Source organism: Octopus bimaculoides, chromosome 10 (genome assembly GCF_046866305.1).
Source record: "Octopus bimaculoides isolate indiv1 chromosome 10, ASM4686630v1, whole genome shotgun sequence".
Classification (NCBI taxonomy): Eukaryota; Metazoa; Mollusca; class Cephalopoda; order Octopoda; family Octopodidae; genus Octopus; species Octopus bimaculoides.
The window spans coordinates 46,670,750-46,698,423 of NC_142937.1; the positions used below are offsets into that span (position 1 = coordinate 46,670,750).

Here is a 27,674-nt window from a genome sequence, read left to right on the forward strand (position 1 = left end):
GAGAGAGAGAAAAGTGAAACAGTTGTGTACCTGTGCATTTTGTTACATACTTAGGATTATAATCATTTATAGTAAAATATGTTTTAAGTCGACAGCGCTTGGTATCCACCCTCTACCACTACCCCTTATCTTCCCTGCTAACTTTAATGTAGCGACCCCATTACATTGATAGGATGAATAGGATGCCAGCCAAAATAACTAATTAACAGCTGGATGAAATTTGATCAATATTCCGTTTGATGAAATTTAACTAATTGTCTTTATAATGAAATTTGATCAGTTGCCCGATTTGTTTAACTTAGCCTATACATTGTATAGCTTATAGATTTTTAGCCTATTAACTGACTATTTGATGATATTTCGAACAACTGTGCATTAATAAAATTCGATCATATGATTATTTGGTGAAACTCGTTCAACTGATTAAGTAATAAAATTCGATTAAATGGCAGGTTGGCTGATTAAATTCAGTTAACTAATTATTCGATGAAATTCAATAAACTGAATATTTAATTAAATTGGTCAACAGAACATTTGCCGACATTCGATCAACCGAGCATTTGATAGGCTCTTATTGGCTAGTTAAATGCTAAACCCAGCCCATTATACAGTTTAGCTTATATTAGCATATTTTTACATACAAATTTTGGACAGATTTGATCTTTATCTTTTATCTTTTACTTATTTCATCCATCAGATTGCGGCTATGCTGGGGCACCGCCTTGAAAGATTTCTAGTCGAATGAATCGGCCCCAGTACTTATTTATTTTTCCCAAAGCCTGGTACTTATTCTGTCAGTAGCTTTTACCGAACCGCTAGTTTAGGGGACGTAAGGACACCAGCATCGGTTGTCAAGCGGTGGTGGAGGAAACACACACACACACACACACACACTCACACACACACACATACACACACACACACACACACACACACACACACACACACACACACACACATGATGGGTTTCTTTCAGTTTCTGCCTATCAAATCCACTCACAAGGCCTTAGTAAAAGACATTTCCCCAAGGTGCCACGCTGTGGGACTGAACCCGAAACAATGTGGTTGGGAAGAAAGCTTCTTACACAGTCACGCCTGCGCCTGATGATAGGTTTTTACCTATATTTTTCGTGGGAAGCATTATCTGACAGATTTTTATCTATTCATATCAAGCTGTACATTTTGTACCACACTCTACCTCAGGGGTCACCAAGCTTCTTTCATAGTGGGCCAGATATAGCTAAAAGAATGCCAAGCGAGGGCCGGATAAATATTTTGTTCAATTCAGTTCAATATAAAATATACTGAATGTACACAAAAAATAGACAGTCATCCTATTTATTTATCAATACATAAAATAATAAAAACAATAAACATATTTTAATAATACCAAAATATTACCAAGTTAGAATTTTTAGAAAAATGCGCACTAAGCTGAATTGCATGAAAAGTAAGCAGCACAAAAGTTAAGGAGATTTGTGAAAATGGCGTTTTGCTTCCAAAATATCAACAGTTGCTTTATGATTGCTGCAGCCAACCATAAGAATTGCTTTCAAATGTTCATCAGTGAGCCTTCTTCGATGTATTGACTTCACACACTTTATTTTTGAAAAAAGTTTGCTCACAAACATAAGTTGTTCCAAAAACTGATGCCATAACTGAGGCAATTTTTTTCAGTTTTGAAAACTCATCAGCTGACAAGCAGCGATAAAAGTCAATGAGTTTTCCTTCTCTGTGCTTCTCTTTCAACAAGGTATTAGCTTGTAAGTCAATAAGCTCCAGTTGTAGTTCAGTTGGCATGTTATCAAGATTACAGCCAAAGGGATTCTCAAGCAAAAGAATTTCATTCTCAATTCTATCAAGATCTGAAAATCTTTTAGAAAAATGCGTATTTCAGTCCCGCATAATTTTTTTCTGAAACTCGAGGTTAACATGTTCCACAGTTTCTGTGCGAAACTCTTGAAAACACTGAAAATAAGAGAAGTTTCCTCCTTCAAGTTGTGCTTTAAACAATGATAGCTTTCCACGAAAAGCTGTAATAATTCTGTAGAGATCACAGACAAGGTTATTCTTTCCTTGCAGTTTTAAATTCAATTCATTCATATGAGAAGTGACGACAACTAAAAATGACAACTTTGATAACCATGAAGGATCTGACAGCTGTGGATCAGCTCTATTCTTTTCAGTGAGAAAAAGATCTATTTCTCTTCGGAGATTATAAAAATGAAACAGGACTTTACCCCAACTGAGCCATCTCACTTTTGTGTAGTAAGGCAAGTCACAGAAATTAGAATCCATTTCTTCAAGGAAAGCCTGGAACTGTCAGTGATTAAGCCCATGATTCTGAATAAAGTTCACCACAGTTGTAACCGGTTTTAGTACGCAAGAAATATCTAAGTGTTTTCCACAGTGCTTGCTGATGTATAATGCAGTGTATAAACAGAACTTTTGGAAGTTGAAGCTCCTCCAACTTGGTCTGGATCCACCCTACCAAACCCTTCCTCCATCGACTGTAACACACCGAAGCTGATTCCACTGAAGGTTATAGTTTAGTAAAGCTTTTCTGCAACCCTATGGAAATATTTTTGCCAGTTGTTGTTCCATGTATACTGCAAACGGATGCCATTTCTTCTATAATCTCAAAGTTGCAGTTAACGCCACGGATGAACACAAGAAGTTGTGACGTTCTAGAGAGATCAGTAGACTCATCCATTGCAAGAGAATACCACAAAAATTTCTTAGCTTTCTCATGTATCTGTAAATGTATATTCTCTCCAAGTTCTGTTCTGCACACAACTGAACTCGCTGAAAGGCTGATACAGCCAAATATGTTAGCTTTTTCAGGACACAAGTCATTTGCTGCTTCCATCATGCACTCTTTTATAAAGTTTCTGTCAGTAAATGGTTTTCCTCGCTCTGCCAACTTATTCACTATTTTGTAATTTACACGAGTGATAGATTCATTTTCAACAAACTCTTTCATAAAGAAATTCCTTTGAGATTCCAAACTACGTTTCATAGATTCAAATTTCTCGGACCGCAACTTTCCAGAATATTTAGAATGTGTTGAGAGATGTTTTGCTTCGTAGTGACGACGAATTTTGTACTCTTTCATAACAGCAACACTTTCGTTGCATTTCAGGCAAAGAAGTATTTCCACAAAGAAGTATTTTGGGGACCCATGCTCTAGCTCATAGTTTAACTACAACCTATCCTCTAAATTTTTACGTATAGACTTTAACCTATCAAATGTCAGCAAATGATCAAATTATTGAATTTCATCAAAGAGTTAGCTGATTGAAATTTTTCAGACGAATTTCATGTAGATTTGTACATGCGTGAGTGTGTGTGTGTGTGTGTGTGTGTGTGTGTGTGTGTGTGTGTGTGTGTGTGTGTGTGTGTGTATTTGTTTTATTTTGTCTCTCCCATCGTCACTTGGTTTGTTTACATTCCTGTAGGTTAGCGGTTCGGCAAAAGGATCAATAGAATAAATACCAGACTTAAAAAGGTATCAGACTTATAAATTACTAGCTGAATTACCCGGCATTGACCGGGTTAGTGCTGTTCTTATCCAGATTAGTAAACTATAAATATGAAGACATTATTTTCAAAATATCTATATTTTATTAAAAAATTTCCGAATTGTAATGAGAATAGAATTTAGAAATGAAAATCTGTTAATCTTGAAGCACCTCAGGGTAAACAATATTCATTGTGTAATTTTTTTTGTTGGTGCCCAAATGAATAAATTGCTGCTGCATGCAACTCGTGAGCAACCAGCCTAGAGTTGGCCGTGAGAGAAATATGTAGCTGAGAGATGAGGGATTGACCCTGAGATTTGTTAATTGAAATACCAAAACTTAGATTGACTGAAAATTGAAGCCTCTTAAATTCAAATGAAACACCTCTAGGTATGAGAGGAAATTTTGGAATAAAGATATTTCCATCTTGGTGACTACCTGTTATGATTGTTGCCTGTAGGACATGAGGCTTCACGGAAGTAACAATTAAGCGAGTTCCATTACACAGGTGAGATGGGTCAAGATTCCTAAGCGACATTATGGGAGCATCCAGTTGTGCTTCAAACAATGATGGCCGCAGTTCAATGGTTAAAACAAGTAACAAATAAAAGATAAACTCTTCAAATTGTAGGTTGTCTTACGATGAAAATCTCCTTCAACTCATGCATCCAAACCAAAAAAAAAAAAAAAGAAAAAATACAACTTGGCATGTACAACACAAACTCCCAAGTTGCTGTCTCAACAGAAACATCATTGTTAAATGAACACAAAACCAGATTTCCCCAGTGTGGACAAACAGGTTTTACGTAATGTTTATAACATGTAAGAGGTTCTGGAAATTAGTGCGATGGGAGACATAAATATGGAAGGTGAAAGCAACAGCGGGTGGGAGGAGTGAGAGGAGAGTAAGAAAAAATATTAGAGGAGAATCAAAAATGAAATGATCTGAAAATAGGTTAAAAATAAGGGTGATTAGATAGAAAGGAATGTAAAAGAGAACGGAAGAGATGGAGAGAAAGGATGAAGCAGAATGAAGAACAGAGACGACCATACACACACACATATACATATAGAAACACATACATACATACATACGGAGAGAGAGAGAGAGAAAGAAAGAGATACATAGATAAATACATAGAAAGATAGAGAAATACATACATACATACATACATACATACACCCATCCAACCATCTATCCATCGATCCATCCATCCATACATACACACATATATATATGGAAAATCCTCTCCAAAACCAGATCCTATATTAACGGGTCGATTAGTGGTTCTGTATGTTCTCTTGAAAAACTATATCTCTTAAAGAACTTCCAGGATCGAGATTTTTCTGTATGTCCACATTTTAAGAAATACATCTTGGCCGAATTTAAAAATAGGCCACCAGGCATAGTAAGCCATTAATATTTTGTTTATGTCTTTTTTTGACTTTGGGTTATTGTAACGTTGGTTATCTCCATCGTGTTTTTCTTTTTGTCTTCTTCCTTATCAACGTCCCTTGTTTAAACGCCATCATAAAAAAGCAACTGACAAACGGTCTTGTTCCCATCTTGAAATATGGAGAAATAAATTAATGTTTCGATCAGGGCACCCTGGGTAGCTGTATTTAATAAGATTTGTGGTTTTTATTATAACAATCTTTACTCTCTTAGCTGACTCGTTGAAGCCTTACCACATAATACATACATACATACATACATACATACATACATATGTGTATGTGTGTGTTTGTATGTGTGTGTGTGTATGTATGTATGTATGTATGTATGCATGTATGTATGTATGCATGCATGCATACATGTATATTAGGGAAGCTTTCGACTTTTTCTATCCAAAGTGTTTTGTAACCTAGTATTTACACACCAATAGCCTTGTCTGCTTTGAGATTCACTGTTCCAAAAAAAAAAGAAAAAAAGAATTACATGCATGTGTAAATATATATATGTGTGTGTGTGTGTGTGCGTGTGTGTGTGTGTACACATACATACATACATACATACATACATACATACAGATACATTCTACTATATAAACACATAAATATGAAAGACCTAGAGAAAGAAGAAAGAGAGAAAGAGAAAAAGTGAAAGGGAGAGAAATAAGAATTATGACAACATCCTGTGCGGTTTGCAATTTTAAAGAAACGTAAAGTCAAAACATTCAAGATCAGTTAACAGAAATTCGAAACAGATACATGTTCTTTAAATAAAGTAAAAAAAAAAAAAAGATATCAGTATCGACCATGAATCATGGTGCCCCACCTACAAAGCCCCACTTCCTAAGCATGATCCATTTCTAGTCATTTAGGAGACAAAAAATAACAAATTAAACAAACAGAAACATGATCGTGGTTCGAAAAGCCAGCTGGAACTGAAGGATTTTGACGAATACAGATATGTAACAGTTTTGATTTTTAATTTTGTTTTTGGTGGCGTTGGGGAGTATTTTTGTTTGTTTGTATGTATATCTATATAAGAAGAATAATTACAAGAATTTAGTGTCTGTTCGGACCGACTCGTAGGATAAGCTCAGTTTAATAGAAGTTTTTTTCAAGTTACAATTACAACAAATGTGAAACTCTACCAAGCGCACATATACATGCGTACAGCACCCCCACATGTATATTAAGGGCGCCTATTCGTATTTAAGCCAGAGTTTACAATTTTAAAAATCAAAGCTATATAAGTGAAGTAGAGTACCTTCTTGACGGCTGCTTAGATTTCATATTTGTTTTTACTTATCTATCTTAAGCATGTATTGCATCTCTTGCATTTATACAAGCAATGCCACTGATGTATATATCCATCCGTCCATATCTATCTATCTATCTATCTATCTGTCTGTCTGTCTGTCTGTCTGTCTGTCTGTCTGTCTGTCTGTCTGTCTAACGTTCTCTCTATCATAGTAGAAATATAGCTGTATGGTTTTCATTGTTGTATCAGCGACGCTATATATTTACAAGACCGATACTTATAATTATATTGGTCGCTGACGTCAACGTACAAGATCAACAACGTGTTATCAATTGGGTGGTTAATGTCAATGTACAAAACTACGTTTAGAACTAACTACAAGCTGTCACTACAAGGAAGTAACACCATGTACCATACTTTTGCTAATTGTTTTAGGTCCTAATGTAGTCACAGGAGAGAGAAGGAAAAGGAGAAGGGATGAGAAAGGGGGAAGGGAAGAGAGAGAGAGAGAGAGAGAGAGAGAGAGAGAGAGAGAGAGAGAGAGAGAGAGAGAGAGAAGTAGAAACAGAGTGTGTGAGAGAGGACTCTGCTCCAGCACTGAATTGGTATGTTGGTATTTTATTTATCGACATTCTGATAAGATGAACGGGAAAGTTGTCTTTAGCGGGTTTCGAACTCAGAAAATGCAGAGCTGTAACAAATGTCGTTTCGTATTCATCCCAGTACCCTAACCACTTTGCTAATCAATCGACTAACATCATGTGATTACACTTGAGTCATTAACAACCTACAGAACTACGTGTGGACGCAGCATGGTTGGAATGGTTTAGAACTTCGCTTCACAAACACGAGGCCTCGGGTTCAATCCAATTCCATGGAATTTGGGGCCAGTGACTTTCACTAATACCTCGGGTCGGTCGAAGCCTTGTGATCGAAATCAAGTTGACGGATACTGTCCACCGGCTAGATGGATTGTAGACACAATTCAAATGTACTACGTTGTAACACACTGTATCACGCTGATACAGTGTTGATACACTATTCCATAGACATGTTATATATTACATTAAATGTACACCTGTCCGTGGAATACTCAGCCACATGTACACTAATTCAAGGAGCAGATAATTTAGTTGATTGACCAACGGATTCCGCATGGAAACCTACGTGATCCATTTATTTACTTACTGACTGACTTGCTCACTTACTCGGAAGACTACCTACGGAAGTAACGTAACCGCGTACAAGACTACGTATAAAATTACATTACAAGACTACACACAAAGCTAACGTTAACCGTCTGAGCCTAACAACGAAACAATAAAGCTGGCAGAATAAAAGAAGAAATGTAATACTTATACACCCCGGAGTTTCAGTGACCATAGTGATAAGAATATTATGTTAATGAGCAGCTTGGGTGTGATCAGTTTCTGTACTGTTGATATTAGCCTATCACACCTACGCACGTTTTGTGCAAGAAATATATATACAGCGTTTCTAGGGGAACACCCCCCTCCCCACGCCATTTCCATGTCGACCATTCAAGTTATTTCTTTTGTTGTTATTCCTGGCAAATATTTGCCTTTGCTTTACGTTTTTATTTATTTTCTTATTTCTTTCCGCAATAAATTATTCCGCCATCTTTGTTGATTCTTCACCTTACCCCCGCCGCCACAACATTCAAATATATCGGTTTTTCAATCTATATCTCCATATATATCTAAAAAAATATTTCTGTTTCTAGCTTTCTCCATTCCTTTCTTCCTTCCTTCCTACCAATATCTTGGATCTATAGACATTCAGTCGTATACCAGAGTTAACAGAAGTTACTATAACTCTGCTTACTTTGCGTCTATTAAAAAGAACCCCCAAAAAAACCCCCAAACATATTGATCTGATAAATAAATGTTGTGCTGACGACACAACATGGTTTCGGTTATGTTGAATTTGTAATGTTATACTGAATTCACAACACGGCTTCGGTTCTCGATTTTAACTCACACCACCAATACCTTTTAGCAAATCACGAACATCACACAATATCACATCTCTTCCCAGTTAGCGGAGAACTATTGGAAATGTCCATAAACGGACGGAGGGAAGAACTCACATCATATTCTGGACAACAGCAAAATTTAGATGAAATCAATACTTTCATCCATCCACTAGGATACTGGTTCTGTCGATTAGATACATATGTGTGTGTTCTCAGCCAGTGTAGCCTGAAGTAATCAATATATTTAAATATTAAAGTGGAAATGTAGATTCAGATGAAACTGACAGAGGTCTGTGTCGACAAACAGTAAATAACAAATATCTACAGAGTTAAAATACTAAATTATTTTCTGTGTGGAACAAAAGAAACCTAACATTTCGTGCAGTGACCCTTCATTGGAAAAAGATAGGCTCTGCGTGAAACGTTAGATCTGTCTTCTTTCTCACGGTAAAATTAATTTATTTTTCTACTCTGTGAACTTTGAGGTAATTAAATGTCTCGGTTGGCGTTTCTGACTCGAATAATAATATAAAGCTTCTTTTTCTTCCCATTTTTTTTTTAATACGTATTCGAGTTTGAACATCCTGGTCAAACTAGCTGCAAGTAACATACAAAATAGGACAACTAGTTAAATGTTAAATCTCTCTTTTTCTTTTTTATCAGTGGTCTAGTAAGAGTGTGTTCCTCCCAGGGTAGCCCTTGAGTTTTCTGCCCCCGCCCTCAGAGACCAAAAAGTGCCACTCCTTAAAAGCATTGCCCGCGACGGACCGCCACACGTGTGGGGGTTTGCTGACGTAAGAATTTAATTGCTTGTATTAATTACTTCTAAAGTTATTTCCTTAGTATTACATACGAGGGGGTGATGAAAAATTCCTGGCTTTGGGTAAAAGAAAATACAGGAGGATCAGTTAACTATGATTTTATATTTTATTCAACATATTCTCCTCTGAGATTCACACATTTATTGCAGCGGTTCTTAAGTTCTTCTTAGCCCTGTAAAAGTACTTGGAATGTTGGGCCACCAACCAGGCCTTTCGCGATACCCTTAAAGCCAGGAACTTTTCAGTACCCACTCGTATAAATACACACTTTCAAGTCAGTTCTGCTTTTGGCTTGTTTTAAACGTCGGACATGACGTTTAAACATTGCTTCATCGGCGTTTTATCATTATCCTCTTCTGCCTCTTCCTCCTGCTCCTCCCTGTCCTGCTCCTCCCCGTCATCCTCCTCCTTGTCGCCGTCCTCCTCTCCCGTCCTTCTTCTCTTCGTCTTCGTCCCCCTCATCGTCGTCGCCATCGTCGCTGTCGTCGCCGTCGTCGCCGTCGTCGCCGTCATCATCATCATCATCATCATCATCATCATCATCATCATCATCATCATCATCATCATAATCATCATCATCTATAATCAGATCAAGATATACGTAGATATATATGTATATATGATATACATCAGGATATGATATGCATCAGTATATAGGAAACTCCACTTTTACAAAACTCTGCTACGCCTAAAAAACTCGATGGCTGTTTCTTTCTTTGTTGCTATTTACAGCGTGGGTGGTCAAAACTGGGTTTTTAAAATTATTTTCATTACAGCTGCTTTTCTGTGAAAACTTAAAACTATGCTGAATGTACTATGGACAACTTCTTTATCTACTTAGTCTATATTTAGACACCAGCAATCTTTGTTTATGCAGCAGTTTCTATCTGATTTACAGAATTATTAGAGTAGCGGACAAAATACTTTGCAACATTTGTTCCGGCTCTTTACATTCTGAGTTCAAAGTCCACCGGTGTTAAGTTTGCTTTTATCCTCCCGGGGTCGATAAAATAAAGTATCAGTCAAGTACTGAAGTTGACGGCATCGAGTTAACCATTCCCCTCAAAATTGCTGGCCTTGAGCCAAAATTTGAAAGTATCATCATTATTATTATTCAATGAGAGAGCAGTGCATATCATCAAAGTGATACTGGGGTAAAATATACGAAACCCAGTATACCCATCATGACTATCCGTCTGATAATGGTACACCCGGCACATGCATCACAGTCAGATGCGCATGACATGATGATTTCATATCAGGATAAACAGCATATGACCTTGCAGATGGGGGCCCAGTTAGAATTTTCTTCACTTTGAGTAGCCTATCCCGCTTAAAAGGTCCCTGAATAAGGTTTGTTTAAGGATGATGAACGAAACACCCATGTTTCCAGAGGTGAATTATCCAAACCCCAAAGAATTCCTCTCAACACATGGCTATGATGCTCCCCCACTACTTTTGCTTGTGATCAGAGATGCACATATGGTCAGCCACTAAGGGACATGCTCAACTGGTTAAGGTCAAACGACTGACAAGCAAATCTGTGGTACTGAGCAGGATATTTGCTGTAGCCCATCTTTTAGACCAAAACAAAACTATGTACACTATAACACTTCCAATCAGTTAAGATCAGAAACCATGAGAGCCAAAGCCTGATGCTGTATATCACTACCATTATGATCATGGTCATCATGATCATCTTTATCATGATCATCTTTATCATGATCATCTTTATCATCATCATCTTTATCATGATCATCTTTATCATCATCATTATTTTTATTAAGACAGCGAGCTGACAGAATCGTTAGTGCGCCAGAAAAAATGTTTAGCGGCATTTCTTCATAATTTACATTTTAAGTTCAAATTCCACCGAGGCCGACTTCGCTTTTCATTCTTTCGGAGTCGATAAAATAAGTACCAGTCAATTACTGGGATCGATGTAATCGGCTACCCACTTTCTTCAAGATTCCAGGCGTTGTGCCTATAGTAGAAAGAATTATTATTGTTGTTGTTCATCACTGAAGCTGAACGTGTTTTGGAAGCACCGTGAACCTGTACCTTGTTTTTCTTCTTAGAAATCTGTTTTTGCTGAGTTTTGTTTTAGTTAACTAGAACCTTAAGGTACTAATTAGCTGTTTTTGTTACTCGCCCTACAAGGTAAAATTTTAAAAAGAAACTGTGGTATTTCAAAACATGGAAAATTTTCAAAATGTGTCGTCTCAGTTGTCCAATCAGCAAGAGGGAAAAGCAGGAGGAGGTTTTGAAGATTAAATAGTCTTTCACAGTAATTTCCTATCACACTATACTTCAGAAGTAATAGTAATTTAAAACAGTAGCAGCAGCATCAGTAGCAACAAGAACAGTCAAAACAACAACAACAACAACAACAACAACAACAGCAACAACTATAACAGCAGTAATTGCAGTAGCATGAACATTATTATTATTATTATTATTATTATTAGTAGTAGTAGTAGTAGTATTCAGGTCACTGCCTGGAATCGAACTCGGAATTTTGGGGTTAATAGCCCGCGCTCTTAATCCCTACTTCACATGCCCGTCAAATATCCGTCAAATGTAAATAATGTAAATATTGTCTTGGATCTCATCTCACAAGACAATAAGCATGGGCATTCAGAAGAGGCGGAGAAACACATCAACAGACTAGAACAGAGAAAAGCCACACTCAGTATACCGCAATTTTTTAAAGACCAAACGGAAAGAAAAGCAATTCTGGGAGATGCTTATCAGCAAAAAGGTACAAATTAGAGCGTATACCTTCAGATCAAGCTGAAATCTGTTTAAGTAACATATGGCAAGATATTAATTTTGTGGAGCATGCCTATAAATTTATTTTTCTCTCGGAAACTCCAGTCCTGATGCACTCGACTGTCTTACAAGAACTGAAAATTTCATACTGATTACGAATTACCTGGGACCAGCACAGGTCAACATTATAACCAGAAGCATCTCACTTCTTTGAAACTATCGCTTCCTGTGCCATACCTACAGGCATCGATGATGATGGGCTTCTATGCTAAAGTTTGAAGATTGGGGAAAGGGACAGCAATGGTTTCCCTTTGTTCTCTCCCGGTTTATCTACAGTTTACTCTGATAGTTTCCTGCTACCTCGAGCGTACCATTGAAGTACAGGGTTAGGGTCAAGATCTTTTTCTTAACCTTTCGGCAGGGGTCTGGTTCATGCGATATCAAAGCATGTTCACACCTCGGTGGACCTTTGTGGTACATGTCTAGAGACCAGCATTCCTCAGAGTCTTATAGATCTTAGCTACAGGACCATATTTTGTTTATAACTAGTGCCCCTGACATTATCTAGAACTGCATTATCTAATAAGGTAGCAAATTGGTAAAGTTGTTAGAGTGTCAGATAACATGCCTTACAGTATTTGTTCCAGATCTCTACAATGTGAGCTCAAATCCCGCAGTAGTTAATTTGGCCTTTGTCTTTTCAAAGTTGTTAAATCCTTATTCAAGTACATGAACCAAGTTTTCTTTCTTATTCTTTCTCTCTCCTTTCCTCCTTAACCTACCTCCCTCCTTCTCTCGCTTTGTCTCTCACTCACATTATCAGAATTGCTTATAGTTGACAAGATGGTGTCTGGCAACAAATATCCGCAGAAAGGCAACGGCCAGGTATAGAGTGGTCTCTTCAACAAACTCCAAGCCAAAACTGAGCTCCATCGATCTCCTCTACTGACTCAAGCTGACAAACACCATTTCTGATCGCGTCAGTTGACTAGCCAAAAAAGTTTCCCACTGGTCAATACTACTAACACTTCATACTGACACATGAAACTGATAGGAAACTTCTATCACAAACTCAAAATGATTGTTATGTTAGTCACTAGGTGTCATTCGTCAACCTGATAGCTCAAGGAAGGATTAGGGTGTGATTAAGGTGCAGTTTGACCGCTATTTCTAGCAGATCGAGCGACCACATAAAGTGGCTTCCTCATCGGTTTGTGTAAGAGCGGTAAAATGAAATGATCGAATCTCTGGCCATTCTTTAGTGAATGCAAATAGCTAGGCCTGGCCATTTGCTCGAACACATTTAGATTATTAAATACCATCAACCGAAGATGTACAATCAATAATTTAGTTGTATAGCAACAGAGTTAGTCTGTAGATCAATTTACAAATATTGTAATACACATTCGTATGTGTGTGAGTGTGTATGAGCGCGGGCGCGCTTTGTTTGTTTCTGTATATAGCAAAAGATATGCTTATACGTCCCAAAAATATTATAGATTGGCATACACACGTAAGTACGTACGTACGTATGTATGTATGTATGTATGTATGTATGTATGTATGTATGTATGTGTGTGTGTAGATATGTATGTGTGGATGGATGGATGGATGGATGGATGGATGTACGCATGCATATATGCATGCATGTATGCATATATACACATATGTATGTATATATGTGTATATATACGTATGTCTATACATATGTATATATTTTTCTATTTTTCTATATGTATGTGTATAGATATATACATACACATACCCACATACACACACATATAGGGAAATTGGTATGTACGTACAGTTATTTGTTACTAGACATAAATGCTTAATTACTTATATGTGCGTGTATATCTGCACATGATTCGCAATGATATGCGTTCACATTGGTATCTATACAAAAGTGTACCCATACAGTACATTCACACACACACACACACATACACGTAATATATATATATATATATATATATATATATATATATATATATATATATATATATATATATATATATATATATATATATATACATGCGCGCGCGTGCTTGTATGTGTGTACATATATTTTCCAATCCATTCGTTTCCATGGCGACACAAGTTTTGCCGAACATTCCTGCCATTGTTAAAAACACCAGTAACCGCTTGACTGATGGTGTTTTTTTTTCTGTTTAAGAAATTAATTAGTATTTTTCACCGACCGAACAACCCCTGGACACGCATCAATAGTCCCTCTATATATAACATTGCATTCTCTTCATTAGAGACAAAATCTCTCACCTCTATTATCGAACAGAATTAGGATATAGTGACGTTATGTTTTGTTTAAGGGGAAATACCAGTCTAATGGAAATGAAAGTCATGAAATAGAAATCGAAGCTGGCTCCCTGGCGCACCTCACCAGTAACCGGTATGTGTTGTCGGGCGTGCCCAACACCCTAGTCACTAAAGCCACACATTCGTGAAGGCGCTTGGTATAATGGCTAAGCTGTTGGATACATGGTCGTTCAGTCTTGGTTTCGTATCTCGAGCCGGTGATGCCGTATTGTGCTTTCAAATGAGGTACTGCATTTTACGTTGTTGCAGTATATTCAACTAAAAATGAGTACCAGTGGCACCTTGAGGTTAAGCCTAGGACAGTGTCTGCATTCCGTTTTGGTGTGGGAGGAGTTTTGGAAATACGGTTAACCTCCGGTTTCATGAGCGTGTAGGATCGAGGCAGATATTTTTGTTTTTGTTATATAATTGTCAATATGCGACCATTAAAAAGCTAAGCGGAAATAGACATGTGATAACTAATATTATCTCATTTTTCTCTGGTGAATATGGGAAACAACTTCGAGAATGCTTCGGCATTATACTGGCCTCATGAGCAAAGTACAGTATCTAATTGGTGAAGAGGAAATTACTTAGTAAATATATGCACAAGATATTGTCGAGATATTAAATATTTCAAAGTTATACATAATGAAGTTAATGTGAAGATTTTTAATGCGTCCATCATTAATAAGTTAAGAAGAAAGACTTAGTGAAGAGAAAATCTCAAAACAAGCAATTACTTCATGGCAATCGTTTATGTATTCAACCTTAAAGAAATCTTTAACGTTGTAGACATAATAACTAATATACGGCAGCAGTTTACATAGACTAGCTGTTGTGATCTGCATAGGTTGTTTTCATAGTATCTGAGAGGCATTTTAAATCCTGTGTCGACGCACAGTTAAAAATATTTTATTTCACTTATGTCACTAATACTTCTGGGAAAGTCTTGAACCTCAAACATTCTCTTTTCACTTCTTTCTTCAAAGCAGAGCCCTCGTAAATACGTAAGACATTTACGAACGTGTCTGAGGAAAGATGTACTTCAAGTTTTGATTAGTGGTTAAAATAATTTCAGTTCACTTACATCATTAACGAATGGATTGAAACGGTTGGTAACTTCCACATGCAATGCTTTCTCCTTATTCCGTCATTAAAAAAACTTAAAACAAAATCTTCCAGTTTTGGTTTGTGTTGGCTATAAACAACTGAAGACACCAGGAAAGGTCAGATCTGAATAGAACCAGTTGAAATGATCAGTGGAAATTTGTGTCGACTAGATCAAACTGAAGTAACATGGAGTGGTCTGTGTCAGAATGACATATGGGTTGAAAGTGTTCAGTTGGCAAGAGTCAAGATGTGATTAGAGATAGTTGAAGAGACGAGTGGCGGTCAGCTTGGTTTGGAATGAATCGAACAGATCAGTATATCTTCATCTTTAAAGAGACAAGGATAATAAATATAAATAATAGATGATGTATGTAAATAGCATATATACTTCATCCTTAGGTAACGCTATTTCTTCAGGTGAAGAGTGGAGAGCGGAGCTCCAGAAGAAATGCAGGATTGGGGGAAATATTATAAGAAACATCTTATAATATTTTCAAACTTCTCTATGTGGGTGAAACCGGCCCAGTTTAGGTGCTGGCTTCTGAGAGCATCTTCTCTATATTTGTGGTAACAACAGCACACTCACCAAATCCATATCTAGACATTCACCAGGCCATTCCTTAAACTACCTTTCGGTTTGCAGAGTACCTCTTAAATCATGGTTCATCCGAGATTCGTGAGCTGAGAAAAACACTCCATCTTTACTCCAGGAACTTCTTTACCTGCATACTTTAATAAATGCTTCTCATTCACTTAATCGACGCACTCCTTTTTAACATGTTTGAAGTTTGGCAACCTCTACTATATATATATTTTTTCTTCCTCGCTCGTTTTTCAAGTTTATCACCTCATCCTTTTTGCATTTCCAAATTTGCCCGTGCTCTTTCTTATAATTTAAGCCTTCTTTTCTCTTGACCTTTATCCTCTTTCGTTGTATCTGAAGTCTCAATCTATTGTACTCTAAGAACAGTAGCGTCTCTGTTCTGTTGATGTTGTTGTTGCTGTTATTATCTTCCCTGACTTTCGAGTTCCTCTGGGATGGAAGCCTTCAAGTAGCCGTTGCTGTCTCATGTGTGGCAGCTGGACTTTCTGTTCTGCACTACCAGTCATTTGACTTATCTTTTCTCATTCACGATGTGATTCTATAGTCTTGGGGTACTATCAGGACTTGTATGTCAACTAAGACCTCCACCCGACCACATTGTTCCTGGTCATCACAACACAACATCACAAGGATGGCGATAAACCAAGGGTTAAAGTAATTGAAAATGCCCTTAGCTGTGGCTTTTGTATTCCATTCATCCATATATTGTGGGATAAACTTGTGAGCAAGGGTGAAACTCACCAACTTAGCCTGTCTCTCAATCTCATCCTTGGTCATGAAAACCAGCAGTACTTCGATCGAGGGAAGCCACATCTTTTCACATATCGGTCACAATTTCCTCCAGTGGTTCTTCTGCGGACAATTACCCCTATCCTCACCCCCTTGTTTGCGATATTGCTAATTTACCTTCCTTTTTGCCTGTTCTTGTATGAATCTCTTAAGCAATCGGGCACTTTTATCTTGACAAACTGCTGCTACGTTGTATTTTTCTCTGGTAGCTTAATAATGTATATCGGCTCTTTTTGACTACTAACACAAACGAAATTTGTCGTTGTACAGACTTTTCTATGTGTTTGTACGTTATTTTCACATATTGAAATTGCGTTATGTTTTTTTATTTGGCAAAGCCTCAGTATTTTTTTTTTTTTGACAAGGTCTATGTATCTGCCTGTTTCGTTTGTTTTCTTATTGCTTGCTTACACTCTGTGTGGTTACGTTCAAAATTAGTTTTCTTGAGGGTGTTCCCGGCGGCCCTAACACGACTAGTCACATTGAAAAGAAATTTAAACACGAAAATAAAATTGCAATACGTTTAAAAATAAACTCCTTTTTTTTTTGGATCTGCCAAAGTAATGATGTAAACTACACTCTCGTAAGGTCCCCCGCTGGAAAATAATCCGAAAAAGGAAATATTTCATTCAGTAAATTCATTGGAGCGAGAAAATGCAAAACGCTACTACTACTACTACTACTACTACTACTACTACTACTACTACCACCACCACCACCACCACCACCACCACCACCACCACTACTACTACTACTACTACTACTACTACTACTACTACTACTACTGTTACCACCACCACCACCACCACCACCACCACCACCACCACTACTACTACTACTACTACTACTACTACTACTACTACTACTACTACAACGAGGAGGAGGAGGAGGAGGAGGAGGAGGAGGAACAGCGACTGAAACAACTTCTGTGAGGGAGGAAGCAGCAAACAGAAACAATAATAGTCACAGCAGCAGCAGCAACAACAACAACAACAACCAGAAAAACAAGAACAACAACAACAGCAACAACAACTGTGTAATATTACTGGGGCAAAGGCAAGGCGGCGAGCTGGCAGAATCGTTACCACGTCAGGCAAAATGCTTTGAGGCATTTCGTCCGTCTTTACGTTCTGAGTTCAAATTCCACCGAGGTCGACTTTGCCTTTCATCTTTCTCAGGGTCGATAAAATAAGTACCAGTTACACACTGGGGTCAGTATAAGCGTCTTACTTCCTCCACCAAGCTTGTTGGCCTTGTGCTAAAATTTGAAACCAAAATTATTTGGGCAAATTTAACAACAAAACAACAATAGCTGCACAGTTATAACAATGACAAAAACACAACAACCATCATTACACAAACAACAGGGAGCCAACAAGGAAGCCTCTACCTCAGTGGTTCTCAACCGTTTTTTTTTTACCTTGGGATCGCGTTGATTATTATGTTACTCTGGTGGACCGCCGTAGCCATTCCAATTTACAAGCTACTTTTACTTCTTTCAAAATTCCTGTTTCGTTTTTCACACGTTCACTTGTATAGGTTTGCAGTACTCTCAGAGAGAACATGTTTCAGTTGCTGGGAACATGTTTAACTATGTAGAACGTTAGAGAAAGAAACCTGGATGTTTCTTGCAATAAATACATCTGAAGCAACAGTTTTTCGTGAACCCTTGAAATACTGTGGACCCTCAATTTACTATTTTGCACGCGTGGACTCCACAAAATCTTATATGGACCCCAGTTGAGAACCATTGCTCTACATAGTCGCTCGAACTGCTAGAAATAGCTGCCAAATTTCAGCATATCATATTCCACCATCATGGAAAATCGATGGGCACATTGGATAATGTTCCGTCCTATCAATTCCCAAAATGACATGATGGTCTCGATCGGATCGCTTTTTATCGTAGGGGCTGACTAGGAGCTTAACAATGATTACAACATCAGCAATCACAACAACGGTAAAAATAACAGATTACATGTCATGTTGAACAGCTCTGTACACCCAAGGCACGTGTAATGTTCCAGATGTCTGCCAACTAATGTATAATAAAGCTGATCGGATAACTGGAGGAAAATTTCGTTAACTGTTTGTGTGTAATATTTAGCTGACGTTCTTGTTACATTCCATAAAATTCTTTGTTGAATAATAGCTTCTGCAAGCTATGGCGTGGCTCTAAGAATGCTTATAATTGAGATTGAGTGTAGGAGAGAGTATAGTGAATGAATTTAACTGTGAAGGATATATAATGAAGATAAATAACAATGAAGCAATGTGTTATTGTTATTTGTCTACTGCTTATGCTACACACTTACAATGGATTGGTGTAATATTACTAGGGAAAAGGCAAGGCGGTAAGCTGGCAGAATCGTTATCACGTCGGGCAAAATTCTTAGTGGCAGAATGGTTAGTGAGTTGAATAAAACGTTCGTTTTTCTTTACTCCGGTGAGGTGAGCCTTGTTATTTATTCTTCTGGGATCGATAAAATGAAGTAGCAGTCATGTTTAGGAACAAAACCTTTCCAGATTACTGATTTTTCCGAACTAGGAGTGGCTGTGTGGTAAGTAGTTTGCTTACCAACCGTATGGTTCTGGGTTCAGTCCCACTGCGTGGCACCTTGGGCAAGTGTCTTCTACTATAGCCTCGGGCCGACCAAAGCCTTGTGAGTGGATTTAGTAGACGGAAACTGAAAGAAGCCCGTCGTATATATATATATATATATATATATATATATATATATATATATATATATATATATATATATATATATATATATATATATATGAAGTGGACATTTTATAACAACAGTGGCGAAGGGAAAGGAAATATCTCAAAAAAAAAAAAAGAAATGGAAAGGTCAAAAGACTGGATCTAAAGGACCGGCTTGAAATTGCTCCCAGTTTTTGATGCCATTGGTTCTTATGGTTATATTTAATGATTATCAAATAGCTCGAGATTAGATTAATACTTTACCAACGACAGATTAACGAGTGCAGAGTGCAATTAAAGAGATCAAGCTGGGAATTTTAAAATTTATGCTTCCATCTCAAGCAGCATTGTTTCTGACATATCAGTTCGAGTCGATTAGCCATAACGAAAACTTCTAAAAGACAGAATTAGAACAGTTTCTTGATGTAACACTTTGATAACAATACTTAAAAGGTAGCATATGTTCTCTTAATTAAAATCAAAGTAATAAGTAATAAATAAATAAATAAAAATAATTAGCTTCACGGTAATTGCAATATGCTGCCAGTACGAAGAGAGCAGCAAATTAAAGCTTGTTGGTTTTTGGGGTGTCCAAACGTATACACATACATACTTATAGACAACACACACATGTAGGCACGCACTAATAAACCATAGACACAGATGCGTGCAGAAAGAGTAAGAACGTTTGTAAGTATGTGCGTGTGTATGTTTGTATGTACATACATGAATACATGCATGCATACATTCATGCATACATACATACATACTTACATACGTGCGTGTGCGTATGTGGGTGTATATCCATGCAGAGAGGGAGATAGAGGAGAAAGTGAAATGAGAAAGTGAAGGGAGAGAGAGAGAGAGAGAGAGAGAGAGAGAGAGAGAGAGAGAGAGAGAGAGAGAGAGAGAGAGAGCGAGTGAGTGAATATCGCTTATTGAGAACAGAGTAAATAACGAACTATAAGAGAACTCGACGCAATTTAGTAGAATAATATGCTTTACTAAATTGGTGACTGCAACTGGTGTATATTAGTTTCCCCTCTTTGGAAAATTTTCAGGCATTCATATCTATCTATCTATCTATCTATCTATCTATCTATCTATCTATCTATCTATCTATCTATCTCTCTATCTATCTCATCTTTCATTCCCCCTCTCTATGTGTGTGTGTTTGTGCATTTATGTATGTATGGATGTGTGTATTTAAATGTGTATGTATATATGTATGTCTATATGTAAGTGTTGTATGTGCGGTGTGGGTGAGAGGCAAGAATGTGTGTGTGTGTGTGTGTGTGTGTGTGTGTGTGTGTGTGTGGTGTGTGTAAGACCAATTTATGTGCACGCATTCATGTAATTCTACGTCAATGTCTATTGTAATATTGTAATATGATATACAAATATTACACCACCTGAATGTTCTTTTGCACAGACATCTCGGTGCGCAACTTATATTATGAGTAGAATAATCACGCTTGACTAAACACAGGTTATTTTACAACTGATAATTAGTGGTGGAGTGGATATATGGCCTGGTTGGCTTCTTAAAACAAACTGATTTGAACTCATAGCCCTCCTGTTCCTAAAAGGCATGTTTATAATGAAAGTAAAAGTAAAATTCTAAAATCGGCAAAAGGCCAGAAATTTAACGTATGGGAAAGGTTCACTGTTTTTGACAGGTCCTTTATTTTATCGACACAAGTATTTTCCAACACACACGCACATTACACACACACACACACACAAATCACACACATACACGTATAAATGTATGTATGCATGTATGTATGTATGCAGGTGTGTCTGAGCGCGCGCACACACACACACACATACATACATACATACATACATACATACATAAACACAGGCATGACTGTATGTTAAAGGATTTTGTTTGTTAGCACGTGGTTTTGAGTTTAGTACCACTGCACGATACCTTGGGCAAGGTTTACGCGTATAGTGCCGCGTCGAATAATGTCTTGTGAATTTGGTAGACGGAAATTGTAGAAGCTCGTCGTGTGTGTGCATAGATGTATGTATATATATATATATATATTCCAAAATGTAACTACACGTGGACTGTTGGTGATTTTTCCCTCCTTCCTTTTCTTTTGGCCTTAACTATGTCTCCTGTTTCCGAAGAAGAGCGTTGCTCGAAACGTAAAACAACCACTATTGCTTTCCTTCTCTGAGCGTCATATTAATACTTTGCATGTACCACGTCCTCGCGTTGTTGTTTTTTCTTGTCTTTTTTCTAGTTTATTATTATTACATATATGAGTGTTTACGTGTGGAGTTTGCTTCTCTATTCCATTTCCCTTTTTCTGTATTTATTTATATGGTTGGTACATAAGTTTTGAAAAAATAAAATTTAAAAAAACGAAAGAAAAAAAAAGACTTTTGGCTGAAATTCATCTACAAAATATTGTTCGCGTGATGAACTGAAGGTACATAAAACATAAAAAGGTGCGTCTGAAAATGATGAATAAAGTGGGAAGAAAGAACAACGTTGCTCTTTTGCCTAAGTAACAAATCTCTTATTTTTCTTTTCAGACGGAACAAGAGAAAATGAGCGACGACTTGAAGGAAGTTTTTAAAGCGTTTGTGAAGTTGGCTGGTGCCAAGACGGAGAGTGACATGAAAATGATGAATTCTAAGGCGTGTGGTAAAATGGTCAAAGACTGCCTGCCAAAGGACGTGTCAGGCATTGCCGATGCCAGTATTTTCCCGAAATATAAGGAGAAAGGGAAACCGTAAGTATTAGTTTGTTTCTTGTTTTGTTATGAGATGAAAGATTGAAACATCATTGAAGACATGTTGGAAGTAAACCTTATAGGAACTGTGTAGTGTAAGACAAGATATTTTACGGAAAGGATTTAGACAATAAACTAGAAGGGTGCTGTCTGTAGATAAATGAACAGTATGGGAAGTTGTATAGAAGCGGCACTATAAAGGCAACTATTCTCAATAGGAGGATCTATCGTATAGGAAAATACAGCGCACTAAAAAATGTACTTTATGTTTTCGAAGATACATTGTATGGAGCAGGTACTGAATGAAAAAAAAATGTATGGAAATACAATATAATAATCAATACTGTAGAGTTGTTAGAGAATCAGATAAAATACCTTGTGGTATTTGTTCCAGCTCTCTGAGCTTTGAGTTCAGATTCCACCGAGGTCAATTTTAACGTTTATGTTTTTTTTGAGGAACAAGAAATGAAGTACCAATCCAGCGTAGTGGATTGGCAGAATTTCAAGAACACTAGGCGAGATGTTCAGCCTAATTCATTGGGTTCTGAGTTCAAATTCCGCCTCGTTTAAGCGGCCGCTAACTGGTGGTTAAACGAACCCTTCAGGACACAAATAACGGTGCTAGACCTTTGATGTAAGTATTAATGACGTGTCAATTACAACAACGTCTTGGTCACATCAGTATTCATGGATGCAGACCCTGCATTAAAGTGAGATAATCGCAAACTCGGAAAACAAGATGACATGCTATAAATTCTAACGTGGGTATACTGTAGCGAGCTACAAAATTGCTGGATCCGTATTGAAAAAGCATCTCGTACAGACGTATATTGTTAAAAAGCAGAGAAGCATATCAGTAGCAGACGAAAAGAGTCCAGCAGTGGCGATAGAATTGATAAATCTAGATTTCTGCTTTTTTCTTCTTTGCGTCATGAGGAACAGAAATCTGGATTTAGCAACTCCACCTCCGCTGCTGGACACTTTTTATCTGCTACTGATATACTACTATGCTTTTTTTAGCACTATATGTCTATATAAGATTCTTTCTCAAGACGAATCCCGCAGTTTTCTGGCTTTTTACAGTATATCTACGTCGCGTAAGACTTACAGAGTGCTACTTTGAACAAATACTGCTTCCGTGGCTAATAAAAAAAAAGTTTTATGGTTGTTGGTTTCACTAAAACACTCCCTTCGTTAAATGAATATAAACATGTTCAGACTTGGCTATTTTACGACATTGTCAACATGTTCTTTCTCGCCAAGTCCTTCTCTGAAGCAAACTTTATAAGCAATTAGAAAAAACATTCCGATAAGACTTTTATGGCATATGTAGTTTGGAGATATAAAAAAAAAAATCCAATAAATATATTTCAAATCCATTAAATGTTACACGTATTTGTGGTGTCAACAGCTCCTATGCATGTATATGTTATAGTGGGTAAATATGTACGCGTACGTGCGGACAGATACATTTATATACGTATATGTGTATGTGTGTGCGTATATATACGTATGTACGATATAGTGTGACATGCGCGCGCGCGCGCGCGTGTGTGTGTGTGTTTGTGTATGTATGTGTGTCTGTCTGGGTGTATGTGTGTACGTCTACATGCACACAACTGCAGAACCTATACGTACTCAATCGATCGGCTAGAAACAGCGGTCAAGTCTCCCTGAGACCACATTCTGTCATCTTTAAAAAGTGGAAGGACACATTGCACAATATTTATAGTACTGTATATACAAATAGCGGATGGGATGCTTTTAACCATTGTTGTATACGTATTATTATTTTAGCTTGTCTTCTTTGTTTTTGACCTTCTATAAACTTGTTAGCTTTTCCCAGAAGCTTAATGCTTTGGTGCCTCCAAGATGGAGTGGTCTCAATGGTAAAAAGTTCGAAACCAGTATGATGTTTTGGTCATTGACTGATCAGGAAATCAGCTGTAAATTTTCCGAGTATCATGTTTTTGTCTAATTTTTCTCTTTGTTGTATTCTTTCTGTTCAAGTCATGAAATATCTGTGTAGCGCAACGCACTCCCTGTTTGGTTATATATATATATATAAATTTAAAATTTAATAATAAGGGTAGAAATTGATATTAATCAATTAAAACCAGTGGTCCAGCATATTAAAAAAATCCGAAGATTAAAATTATATTACATACACAAATAAGAGGAATGACCAGCAAAAGTGGACTCCTATATGCTAGAAATAGATGCCGAATCATTTAACCACGAAGAATATGTTCTCAGTAAAATTTCAGTGAGACGACAGACTGTAAAAGGGCAAGACAAATGAAAAAATACCAAAACCGGTAAATTAGCTGCAGAAATTTATTAACTGCAGAGTTATTTCCGGACTCAGCGCGCCAGATTGAAGACATTTGAAAGGATACACTGAATATAATTTGCAGAACTCTACACGTGCTCCCTTTCGGGTGAACGTTCTGTGTCTAGTTCTGGAAATTATATTTTATAAACCGACAGACTACGCTGATGATCCTACAGATATTTACTTATGTAAGTATTAACAGGTGAAACCATTGGTACGTAGGTTAATCGTTTTTTTATCTAGTATTTTTTCATCTGTCTTGCCCTTTTACAGTCTGCCGTTTCGCTGAAATTTTATTGAGAACATATTCTTCGTGGTTAGATGATTCGGCATCTATTTCTAGCATATAGGAGTCCACTTTTGCTGGTCATTCCTCTTATTTGTGTGTGTATATATATATATATATATATATATATATATATATATATACATGTGTGTGTGTGTGTGTGTGTGTGTTTGTCCCCTGCCATCGCTTGACAACCAATGCTGGTGTGGTCCCTGTTACTTAGCGGTTCGGTAAAAGTGACCGATAGAATAAGTACTAGGCTTACAAAGAATAAATACTGGGATCGATTCCTTCGACTAACACCCTTCAAGGCGGTGCTCCTGCATGGCCGCAGTCAAATGACTGAAACAAGTAAAAGAATAAAAGAATAATCAAGGTGGCGAGTTGGCAAAATTCTTTTTACACTGGACAAAATGCTTAGCGGCATTTCGTCCGTCTTTACTTTTAGAGTTCAAATTCCGCCGAGATCTACTTTGCCTTTCATCATTTTGGGGTCGATAGAGCAAATACCAGCTGAGCACTGGTGTCATGTAATCGACTAACCTCTTCCCCGAAAATACTGGCCTCGTACTAAAATTTGAAACCAATATTCTGTATACAATTGTATTCTTTTTCACTCCATGGGTCTCACGCCTTAATTAATCCATAATTCTTTCAGATATATGTTAATGGAGAATTTCCCGCAATTTATACGTGGCTGTGCCCATGAATACGCTAAATTAAAATCAAAAGATCTTAAATTACCATTGGATGACCCTAAAGTGGAGAAATACTACCAAAGTTTCGTCACCAAATTATCTACTGGAAGGCCAAATGTTAAAGAAGTGGTATGTAACTTTTATTATTACTATTATTATTTTATTATTATTATTATTATTATTATTATTATTATTATTATTATTATTATTATTATTATTATTATTATTATTATTATTATTATTATTATTACCTCCGCCTTTTCAGTCGTGTTTGTTTGTTTGCTTGTCCGTGGACGAGATATCTCAAAAACCGCTGGATGGATTCGGATGAAACTCTCAGGGATGTTTCGCCAAGTGACTAGCATGAACTGATTAGATTTGGGGATCGATCCGGTATCGGACAAGAATTCTGAATAATTTTTCCTGTTATTTTTACTTGAGAGCGGTCAGGTTCGTTTTTAGCATTCTCGTTTGTGAGAGCAGTCGAGTTTATTTCAGATATTCTCATTTTAAAAATCCTCTCCGGCTAATCGTTGAGAGGCCGTTGGTTTTTCTATGGCAGAGGTTTGCGCTATCTGAGTACTCTTGTTGTTGTTGTTGTTGTTGTTGTTGTTGTTGTTGTTGTTGTTGTTGTTGTTGTTGTTGTTGTTGTTGTTGTTGTTGTTGTTGTTGTTGTTGTTGTTGTTGTTGTTGTTATTATTATTATTATTATTATTATTATTATTATTATTATTATTATTATTATTATTTATTATTATTATTATTATTATTATTATTATTATTATTATTATTATTATTATTATTATTATTATTATTATTATTATTATTATTATTTAGGCGGCGAGCTGGCAGAATCGTTTGTACGACGGGCAAAACATTTAGCAGCATTTCGTCCGTCCTTACGTTCTGATTTCAAATTCCGTCGAGGTCGACTTCGCCTTTTCTCCTTTCGGGGTCGATGAATTAAGTGCCAGTAAAACACTGGGGTCAATGTAATCGACTATTTCCTTCCCCACAAATTTCAGACATGTGCTTTAGTAGAAAAGGATTATTATTGTTATTATCATTAAGGTGGTGAGCTGTCGGAATCGTTACCTACCGGGAAAAATGCTTAGCGGCATTTCGTCCGCCTTTACGTTCTCAGTTCAAATTCTGCTAAGGTCGATTTTGTCTTTCGTCCTTTCGGAATCGATAAAATAAGTACCAATTGCGTACTGGGGTCAATGTAATCGACTTATCCACCCCCGGAAACTACTGGCCTTGTGCCAAAATTTGAAACTATTATTATAAATTCTATTTTTAATTACGAATATTGGGGTATTGATAATTGATTGTTTACTTTTTACGTGTTTAAATCATTAGGCCGCGGCCATGCTGGGACACCACCTTGAAGGGTTTAGTCGAAGAAACCGATCTCAATACTTATTTTTGAAATCTGGTACTTCTATCGTTCTCAAACTAACATCAATTGTCAAGCAGTGCTGAGAGATAAATATAACATAAAGACACACAAACACATATACATGACAGTTTTTTTTCAGTTTCCGTCCTCCAAATCCACTCACAATGCTTTGGGTGGCCAGGATTATATGAGAAGACGCTTATCCACGGTGTCGCCCCGTGGGATTGAACTCAAGACCACACAGTTTTGGGAAGCAAGCTTTTCAACCACAGAGCCACACCTGACTGTGTAACTAATTATAAAGGCATATCAGTAACATGGTTCAAATATATTGAACGTCATATCACCCAGTAACGCTGACATATTATGAAAGAACGGCAGGCCTTGTGCTCTCATTCACTAATGTCTTGAAAACTGTAATAAGGTTTGACCTAATGAGTCTACAGGCTAGAGACACATTTTAATTTTAACCTATTAATAAACAAACCACATGTACCCTGCCAGGACGTTGGACTATTTCATGATAGCACAGATTTTATCTGTAACCAAAGACAGAGCCTTTTCGTAGTTGTTCAATCTGCTAGAAGCAGCAACCAAATCTTTCTCACATCACACCATACTGTCTTAAAACGGGAAGAATACGTGTGTAGTTAGCATAATGAAATACTGGATATACCATATCTCAAACAAAGGCTTTTGTTCGTAGATCTGCTTAACCACAAGAATAATGTTTATCTCTCTGTATATAAGAAGTTCTTTTGATGGCTTTGAGTGATCATTCAAGAAATAACTAATGTTTTATTAACAGATTTACTCTCATATATATATATATATATATATATATATAT

At 37.0% G+C, this 27,674-nt stretch overlaps 1 protein-coding gene across 3 annotated transcripts in view; it reads left to right on the forward strand.

The window, feature by feature from the left end:
- Nucleotides 1-27,674, forward strand: part of LOC106874137 (tubulin polymerization-promoting protein family member 2) — a 73,921-nt gene that overhangs the window by 37,068 nt on the left and 9,179 nt on the right. For all 3 annotated transcript variants that reach the window (XM_014921766.3, XM_014921757.3, XM_089358596.1), the window contains exons 2-3: nt 21,906-22,105; nt 25,385-25,553. In XM_014921766.3, the coding sequence (XP_014777252.1) occupies nt 21,921-22,105; nt 25,385-25,553 (354 nt within the window). In that variant the 5' untranslated portion in view covers nt 21,906-21,920. The remainder of the gene's footprint in view (nt 1-21,905; nt 22,106-25,384; nt 25,554-27,674) is intronic.